At 47.0% G+C, this 10,127-nt stretch overlaps 1 protein-coding gene across 5 annotated transcripts in view; it reads right to left on the bottom strand.

Annotated features, from left to right (window-relative positions):
• Window positions 1–575: 575 nt before the first annotated feature.
• CHD9 (chromodomain helicase DNA binding protein 9) overlaps window positions 576–10,127 on the bottom strand; it is a 2,197,083-nt gene continuing 2,187,531 nt past the window's right edge. For 4 of the 5 annotated variants that reach the window (XM_086945174.1, XM_086945175.1, XM_086945176.1 and 1 more), the window contains exon 41: window positions 576–4,045. In XM_086945174.1, the coding sequence (XP_086801300.1) occupies window positions 3,161–4,045 (885 nt within the window). In that variant the 3' untranslated portion in view covers window positions 576–3,160. The remainder of the gene's footprint in view (window positions 4,046–10,127) is intronic. The other variant, XM_086945178.1, reaches the window with a different exon arrangement.

Genomic DNA, 10,127 nt, shown 5'->3' with positions numbered 1-10,127 from the left:
AATTATCTTCTAAATGTACTCCACACTCTCTGCTACTGGAAGGACTTTGATGCTTTAATGTCTCTGTGGTATCAATGCAGATTTTATAACGTTTTTTCAAAAGACTAGCCTGTAGAAAAGGGTAATACTAGCATATAGATCCTGTTGAGGAAAGAGTGCATGCATGATTTATAAGTTCTGGTGATGCCTTCTAGGGACTCACTAAGTCACTTGCAATAGCAACTCAAAAACATGTGGCAAGTGCCACACTGCGATAGCCAATACCAGTGGAATGTTACTGCTGCAAATCCAGACTGCATCCAATGAGGAGTTCACATAAGGAATCTGCTGGGAGGAATTACCACTAGAACTATCTAAATGTCAAAAAGAGAAACTGGACATGAAAGAGCTACACGTTATATTCAAACAATAAGTCAATGTCAAACTTTGTTGCTACAGGAGAAATAAGGGGTTATAACAAGAGAGATTTTATGCGGATGTTTTGCAGCTTCAAAACTGGAGGATAAAACAAATTTACATTGCACAGCTCAAACTTACAAAATCTGACCTTAGTGTGCAAAGACTGACATCAAAAGTTGTCAAAGAATATGTTTAATAAAAAATAATTAAACTTCCATTTGCTCTATAGAACATCATAGAAAGTAATTCAATAAATTACAAATGACTTAAGACGCTTGTTCAACTACAGAAAGCAAATTCAGACTACACAGAACACAAGTGGCAAATATTGCAAATGTCCAAAAATAACTGGACTAAGACTTGGATCATGAAGCCTGAAACAAGATATATAAATACAAGGCAATAACAGCTAAGGTTCTTTTTTGTAACTACCAACACACTACTTGTCTATCACTTTAGAAATCCTGTGAACTGCAAATTTAGTATTCATGTAATTTCATTTTCCTTATGCCCCTTAACTTTAACTCTTAAAGTTTGCATATTTTTCAGTTGATTAGAGACAGGGCTTCAACAAAAATGGATACCGATTACACATAAATCCAAAATGTAAACCAAGTGGAATTAAACAAACAAAAAAAAACAGTTACACCTTCTGTTTACTGTAATTATGTAGTTTACGCAGAAAGAGACCTACCTGATGTTAACCAAAGTCAGCATTCATAATTAGGAAAATACTTTATCTTTTATCAGAAATGCAATATAGATATAAACTTGATTTAACACAAATATTTGGGGGGTTTCGGCGCAAACTGCAAGCTGTGGTTAAAATAGTTGATCTTTCACGTCATTAAAAAAAACCTTTGGCTGCTTTAGAGATGCTGTCTGATTAAATAAAAATCACATGTAACAATGGCAAAATATAGGGTGTGCAAGTTATCCTTTCATGATGCTTCACAATCTCATCTGAAGGGCAGGGCAGAGCAACATCACTAAGACAGTAAATGAAGGGCAAACAAACGAAATATAAATATTTTGGTTTGAAATTATAGTAACCAACATGATGCTTACACTACTTGTATCCCTTTGTAATCATGTGTAATACTGTATCTAATCAAGGGGTATTGTTATGTTGAACATAAGCATGTTTTTAGTAAAGTTCTTGGCATAAAAACAAAGCATTTAATTAATTATAAAAGCAGGCAATAAAACTGTATCAAAATATACATTTCACTCCCAATGTACCCATTTTAGATGCTTTATCTTCTGCTCCCGTTATCATGTTTCCTCCTGCCCCAGGACTTGCATGGGGAATTCTAAAAGTTCTGTTCAAATCCTGCTCAGATGTAGATACTACGGAGCTTTTTGAGTTAACAACCAGTTCAAATGAAGGTTTAACCCCGTGCCAGAGTAATAGCAGCTTCAGCAAATTAAAGGAATCGTATCACACACCAAACATTAGACAAAGATTTTTAACAGTAAAGGGTTCTCTGAATCCGAGTTCATAGACGCATACCACCAGATTGTTCTCTTATTAAAAGTGCAAATCTATTTGTCTTTCGGGAAACCCAGCATTCTTGAAAACTTAATTCAAACGCCAATGTTGAATTTACGAGGTTCACCGCTATTTAGCCAAACTGACACTGCACATTACTGCCACTTAAAAGTATTTTTTCTTGATCTGGACTTCTCAACTACCAATTATTAGCTCACTGCAGAAGAGGTTTCATGACATAAAACTGAGAAAAACTATCACAAATAAAACAAACAAGAAGGTTCTTACATGATGTACTGTATGCAATGCTGAGGCTTCTCATCAGTGGCACTTTGTGGTCATCCTGTCTCCACTGTGTGTGGAGGGCTCTGCACAACAGCAGACAATATATTACAAGAAGCTCTACAACTACTTACAGTATGTTAAAAAGTATGTGCATATGGGATCATCAAAAGAAGGGAAAACCTTTTTTAATGTGGTATTCTTATCCTGCACTCAAGCTTGTTCCTTTTTGAGTTTAAACAAAGCAATGGCTTGCTGCGAAGGAGGTAATCTTTCAGCCTGGCTAGAAGAATATATGGAATATCTTAAAAAATTGAAAAAAAAGCAACAGAATGCACGTAAAGAAATCCATGTAAACTTTCTAAACTAACGCTGCTGAGGTAACAGGTAGCCAATTATAGTTGGCTGACAGGGATTCACTTTCTTTCCTTTTGACTTAATTGTACCTGAATTTGAAACGTCAGCAGTGCACCAATGGAGTATTTTCATGTAAATAAAAACAATGGTGATGGAAATTCTACAGCTTTCATGACATTCATTAGCTGCCCAAATTATTGCTGAGTTTTGATCTGCAAATTATAAGTGTCAAAGAGGCCGTAAAATATATTCTCAAATTAAATCACAATATTATCCATAAAGTATTCTGTTTACGTCGCAAATATATTATTATATACAGCTCCTTCAGAGCAAATTTGTATTTCCTTTTAATAAAATTAACCAATCCCACCCAAACAATTATGCTTTTAGCTGTTATTTTACACTGTGGTGTATTTTTGATACTACATACAAGTTCAGAAACCCATGAATTTCAATAATATTACATGCAAAATGTCTCTGAAAGCAGTTTGCACTTCTAAACAAATACTGAAATTTTCTGTCAGTAAAATCATCAATGTAATCTACAACTGGGAGTTATTTACAATGAAATAACTGATAAGGAAATCCAAAATAAGTTCATTTATAACTTAAGTGCATTGTCTCTGAGGGCTAATCTTCGTCAGAAGAATCAGAGTTCTCGGATGACGACGACGTGCTATCAGATCCTGTTGAAGCATCTGCTTTCTCCGAACCCTCATCTGTGCTGTTTTCATTGTAAGAGCTTTGCTCAGTCCCCCCTCTCTCCTGATTTGTAACCGGAGATTCGTCTCCTTTCTCCTCTGTGGGCTTCGGGGAGTCTTTGTCACTATTTTCATTGTTCTGTACATCAAAAATATGTGACTGGGACAAACTTGGAATTCGGAGATTAAGGCCTGGAGTGAGAAGCATCCCTGGATACAGTATGTTAGATAAAAGTAAAGGGTTAAGTGCTAAAGAGTTGGCGGAAGCCGCTACACTTAGTGCTGCAGCCGATGACGTTGATGGAGAAGAAGACCCACAGTTTTCGCTGGCATGGTCAAATGGAGTTTCTGTCCTTTCAGTTTTTACATCCATATCCTTGGAATCACTGCTGGAGTTCCCCTTCTTTTCCTCTGAAGTTATTTCTGGTGTTTTTGCAGCAAGGCCCCCCAATCCCAGAAAATTGGGTAATCCAGCCATTCCGGACAGCAGCATAGGGAACATGGCAGCAATGCTTTTAGCTTCTCCCCCTGCAGTTGTTAGACTTGCGGGCATTCCCATTAGACCTGCTGTCAAGTGCAGTGACTGCAGGCTCTGGAGGTTCTGTTGTAAAGCCTGAAGTGCAGAGAGGTCTACATTTGGAAGCATTCCATTAGCTAACAAAGGGTTCAAAGTAATAGAGGTTCCTGAAGCAGCAGATGCTGCTGTGGTCGCTTTGGCAATTTCACTTTTTGGCCGCCTTCCCCTCCTGCTCACTTCTTCTCGCACCACAGGACCCGTTAATATACGGTCAATCATGCTTTCTGGAAGGTAACCCTGCAACGAGGAAAACAATATAACATGGATTGGACTCTTTTACAAACTAGTCACAGTTCTTTTAGGTAAAGGGTATACAATTTGTAGGTTTAGTTTTTTTTTTTTTAAAACAACATTTTCAAGCCATAGGTAAATATTCCTGCGGAACACTTTTTTTAAAGTCTTGTCGGCGACACCTTGCAAATCTGATCTAACCCCCTCCCAAACATCAGCCACATACCTACACATTCCAAGAGCAGCACACAGCCGTTCCCCATAAACCAGCCCTGGTCAAAATCTCTTACCCTCCCTGCACATGACTCCCCTTAATCACCACCTGCATTGTTTGCACCGGTGGCCGGTTCTCCCATATGTATGGAACGGGGTCCAAATCTTCTCATTTTTCGACATGGTGTCCTCTACTGGTGCAGTCAGTCTTTCCATTGCATGGATGTTCCAGACTTTAGTCCATCACATGCCTTGGGTTAATGGTGTTGGCACGCGTCAATGCTGTGCTACTACCAGGCAAGCCTCCAGCAGCAACGGTGTAAGTAGTCTAGCCACGGAAGGGAAAAGTGGGGACAATCCAGTACCGTCTATCATTCCCAGCAGGACTAGCCCTGGCCGCATGGAGAGGGATACATTAGTAATGTCTCTCATAACCTCTATTACTTGACTCTAGAAGTGCTGTGTGTAGGTGCACTCCCACTACATATGCAAGTATGCCCCCCTCGCTCCACATCCCCCTCCAACACATGTGCCTGGGGAGTCCACCATAGTTTTTAGTCAAATGGGTGTCATGTACGAGCAGAAAATGTATTTAAAAGCATTTATTCTGTGCTGGAGGCAGAGTGAAGAATGTGCAGCCTGTCTCCACGTGAGAATCCAATCTCCCTCAGTCAGCGGCCCATTTTTGCATGTATGGAAGTTGCAGTGCGAGGGTGGGATTCTCTGGTGCTCTTTATAAGTGAGACAACACTTTTGTGGTGTCCCCCTTTGTAATCATGTCTTGAATTTTGGTTTTGTTCTGTGCACCCAGTGTGCGTATTTTCCGTTGTTGGACTCAATGTAATAGTGGACTTATCTGGTATGAGACTCATGGGCCCAGCTGAACATTATTAGGGCACAGAGTACAACTGTCCTATATAAATCAGCCCCCCCACCCCCAAAAACAGTGTGGTAACGTTGGTATTCAATCCAGTTGGGAAATCTGGGTTTCTAACTATGGCTATTAGCATGAATGGATGAATTGCTATCGCCTTTGTCCTCTGAGCCCTAAATCAATGGTGAATGTTAATCCTCGTGTTCCGCCTCAGGGTTGAGGTTAGGGCATGTGCCTGCGGGGCAGCCAAAGCAGGTAGTGTAAGGGCACGGAGTTACATTCTTGTTCCACCCTGCAAGAGAGCTGTTCTGCAACTAGTCAACACTACGCCATGGCCGGACTAAGCTGAGCCACAAAGATGCAACGCTCGATATCAGGCACTCCTAGTGCCCCTTCCTCAGGACCCCTCATTAACTAGGATTGGACCACATAGGGCTGTTCCCCCACCCCCTCATAAAGGCCCACATCTTCTGGTTTTGTGTTTTTATGTTCTTCAGGGAAACTTGCATCGGGAGGAAGCAGAAAAAGTACAGCAGCCTGGGGTGTAGGTTTACCTTCACACAATATATCCTGCCCACCCAAGAGATCTCGAGTCAGTCACATCAGTGTAAGTCTTTGAACAAAGTATCTAAGAGTGTTGGGACATTGCTGGAGGATAACTCATTGATGGTGGGCGGAATTGTAACTTCTAGGTACCTAAACCCTTGTGGAGACTTCTGCAATCTTTTTCTTATGACTTTCTCGAGAGTACCACCTCCCCTTCCCATCGCCAAAAATTTGACAGTTGACCCAGATTCCCCCTCACGAGGTGAAAGCGCTCAAGCTCTTTCAAGAGTCCAGGTAGTGATTTTGCTGGGTCTGTCAAGAAACATAAAACATCATCCGCATAAACTGCCAGCTTCTGTGATCCCTGTTTAGTTGAAATGCCTGTGATCAGTGAATTGCCCATGATTCTGTCATATAAAGGTGCCATCATGCAAGAGAAAACTAGGGGCAAAAGGGGGCAGCTCCCCATAGTGGTCTCGTCAAGAGGCTTCGCAAAGAATTACCAGTCAACGTGGTTGAAGGACTTGTCTGTTCGATAGACATCTCTTTTCCAGTTCACCCCTCTTGTGGGCCCCTTCTGCGACCACCACTTCCAGCTGGTCCAATACTTTACAAATTTTTGGAGTGTGTGGTCCAGGTCAGTAGTACGAGTTACTTACCTTCGGTAACTATGTATCTGGTAGAGACGATTCTAGTCGCAGATTCCTAACACATAGAATTATCCCCAGCCGTGAGACTGGATCCGGAAAATATTTTTTGCCACAGCACCTTCATGCGCGGGGGTACGGCATCACGCGAATCCACCCAGGCGTCATCCACGTACGTGACGTCAGCGAGGTCACAAGTCCTACTCCGGCATGCCTACGTCAGTTTCTTCAGAGAACTTTTCTGCGCCGCAACGAAGAGCCATCAGACAAAACTGTGGGAGTATGGGAACAGTGTGCGAAAGAGCAACACTGCAGTACCCAAAGGCAGGGAAAGGAGAAAGAACATATCACAGCCCTGAGCAGCCACCATGCCAGTATGTAAACAGCCCCCCCCCCCCCGGAGACAAGGAACAGATGCAAAATGTCATGACAACATGTAGCAGGACTACAGCCCCAACCAGGAACAACGTAGGGGAAACAGTTCCAAGACAAACAGATACAACAACCTCCAAGGCAACCCCAGCACAGAGTGCAACAACCCCCCAAAGGAACAAGGGGCAAAGGCATGGCCAGATGACCCCAACCCAGAGGTTAGCAGAGGGGCCAGGACCCCTGGTAACGAAAGGGGGAAAGGGAGAGGAGGGGAGGGAAGAGGAGAGAGTGAAGGCAAGCCCCAATCCTGGAGCAACCAGAGCAGAGGGGCACAGGAATACATATACACCCATACTGCAATGCACCAAAGAAGAGGAAGGAACAAGAAACAAGAAGAATCATCCGGTCAAAAAGAGCAAAAGAATGCACTCACAGAAGACACAGCCAACCACCGGGAGGCGAGGGCAGAAGACCAAGCCAAAGGTCCTCGCAGAACGGGAGGAAGGGTGGGCCATGAAGGAATCTGTGGCTAGAATGGTCTCTACCAGATACATTGTTACCGAAGGTAAGTAACTCGTACATCTGATAGAGACTACTAGCCACAGACTCCTTCAAGTAGAATAGATACCCTAGCCATACCCACGGGGAAGAAAGGTCTGCAAAAGGACCCCAACAGCCTGGACATAACAGAGGATCCCACAGGGTACTAGTCCAATGGACAGGCCGAGGAGCCTGGTACCTCCAGGCAAGGGGAACCCCTACAAGCAGAACACCACCGACCCCAAGAGGGGTGTGGAAAAGAGAAAGCCGATACGACTCAACAGAGAAAACAAGGGCAAGGCAAGGTGAGGCCCAAGCGCCCCACGCCCCTACAAGGCAACAAAACTTCCATCCAAGGCCAAGGCAAGGAAGAGAGTAACAGAGGCTTCAAGGAGACGAGGGAAAAAGAAGGCAAGCCCGAGGCACCCAGAAGGACCGGGCAGGCTGCACCTGAAAGAGGTAATAGCACCTGCAACTTACATAAACGCCATTGAGGGGGCCCGAAGGCGACCACAACTCCCCAGCACAGAACAAGCTATATAACATACCCTATGTGGGGTAGTGGTAGCTGTTAAGTCCCAAAATATAGGAACCCTCTGATGAAGAAACTTCTGCAGCAGAGGACAACAGAAAGAACCGCGGGAAAAACCCTGCAGAAGGCTTGTCAAGCAGCCAAGAGAAAAAGACAGAAGGCCTAATCACGAGGCCAACCTGGTGTAGATAACCCAAGCAAAAACACACAGTCAAAAGGGCTGACCAGCAGCCAACAGAGTCACAGTCCCAACAAAAGAGGATTTGCAGGCACAGGAATCACACAGATCAAACAACAGGGGTGACCCGTCCCAACAAAAGAACAGCTCCCCAAAACAGATTAACTCACAGGTCACTGGAGAAGGAGGAGCAGGAGGAGGACGAGGATGAAGCCCCGCCAAGAACCTCCGGATGGCCGAGTCTGCCGGGGCGTTGAACAAAAGAGTGCCATCAAAGGGAAGATCCACCAGCCTTTCCTGCACATTTTCCGGGAACACACTGTCCCGAAGCCAAGCATGGCGGTGAAGGGCAACCGAAGAAGCCATGGCACGACCAAGCACCTCCGAGATGCCTAGAGGGGAGCGAAGAATAAACGCCGCCAGCTCCCGGCGATCTAACGCATTGGCGCCGCAAATCAACACCAGCACCCTCCTGAGAAGCAGCAGATCCATGGGACTCCGCTGAGTTCCACAAGCAAGAGGGGGCCCTAGCCAACACACAGAGTGTTAAGGGCCCGCAGAGCCCTGATCGAAGCGAAAATATTGCGCCCCCAAGAGTCCAGCCAACTGGCCTCCCGTGATGGTGGAGTCAACAGCGACGGCAGGGAGGGAAAGGCAGTCCGCAAAAGGGGGCCACTGGCAGAGGGATGGAGGGAAAGACACCGGGTCACGCGGTGCTGGAAGGTGTCAGTGCAGAAGATGTTCGGGCACCGGATCCCCCGTAGCGGGGCACCCCTAAGCCCCCATAAGAGAAGAAGGGAGCGAACTCTCAAAGAGAAGCAGCAGCTCCCTCCCACCCGAACCCTGGTGAAGCACCTCCAAAAAATGATCCGCGGCGAAATGGGAAGCCGGATCACCCTAGCGCAAAATTCCCACAGCCGTTGAAAAAGCGCGAGTGAAGGCCACACCCGCTTCCGTAGGGCCCGCGGTGGGGAAAGCAGCTCCTCTGTTGGCGATGGCTGCAAGCTAAGGCGGCCATCCCCTAAGCCAACCGGAGTGGGGAAGGGCCAGGTCAGGAAAGGAGAAAGAGGTGCAGAGAAGTAGGGAACTTGCGGTTCCTCTGGTGAAAACCGCAGCCGTTGGAAAGATCCGCCCTTTGATGATGTCGGGGAGAAAGCCACGACGCGGCGGCCTGTCTCCGGCGAGGATGAAACCAGCAGGCGCTCAACCTCTGGGGAAGAGGGGTCGTCCAAAAACGAGTCCACGACTGGACGCCTGTCCGGTGCCGTAGAGTCCGCAACCTGGAGCAGGGCGTCGTCGTCCAACGCCAAAGGAGATGCAGGATAGGCCTCCGCCACATCACACGGTGCAGGAGACCGGGGCTGGGCCGGAGCCTAGGCGGCTAAGGGACGCCGCTGGGTCAACCTCTGACGAGGCAGCCGCCTGCGTAGAGGGACGAAAGGCACCCGGAGAGTGACAAGGAGTCCCCCACCAGCCTCGACCCATGAAGGAACGAGGGGGGTCCATCGACCCCTGTGGCGCCACCTGGGCCAGCAGCTGCCGGCGCCGAAGCGGCGTCACCTCGGCCTCCCCCAGACAAGATCGACGCCTGTCCATAGGGCTGAGAGGGGCTCGGGGATGCGACCCGAACCCCGGCGACCTCCCGCAACACCACAGAAATTCCTGCACGAGTTTGCAGCAAAGCCGGGTCGCCGTGGTCCGAAGGAGGGACCCCGAAGGGCCGCACCCCAACGGCACCACATCCTCCGAACCTGGATCCGAACCAGTCGGCGCTGGGGGCAGAGCCGCCGGCGATGCCGCGGAGTGCCCCGCACAGTGCAAGGGATACGCCGACGTCCCAGGATGGGAAGGAGGAGGAGAAGCCAGCGAGGCCTGCAAAGCCGCCACTTATGTCTCCCTCTGGGCTCTCGACAGTGGATAGGAGACGATACGCGGGCCGCATCACCCGTGGAGAGCCCACGCCCAACAGCCCGGAAACCAGCACTCAGGGACAAACTGCGACACTTACTGACAGGGAAGAGACGCTCTTGCGGCTTAGGAGAGGGATGAGGACAGCGACAATGACCGTGGCACGAAAACCTTCAGTAGAAGCTGAACGAGGTGATGAAGCCGATCAGGACATAAGAGCCGATAGAAGTTTCATCAGGCGCTCAAGCCACGACTTCGGCTTTAACCCAAGCATGCCT

The sequence above is a fragment of the Lissotriton vulgaris genome, chromosome 12 (genome assembly GCF_964263255.1).
Source record: "Lissotriton vulgaris chromosome 12, aLisVul1.2, whole genome shotgun sequence".
NCBI classification, from domain to species: Eukaryota; Metazoa; Chordata; class Amphibia; order Caudata; family Salamandridae; genus Lissotriton; species Lissotriton vulgaris.
Note: the sequence above shows the minus strand (reverse complement) of the source record. Positions and strands in the feature narration are given on the sequence as shown.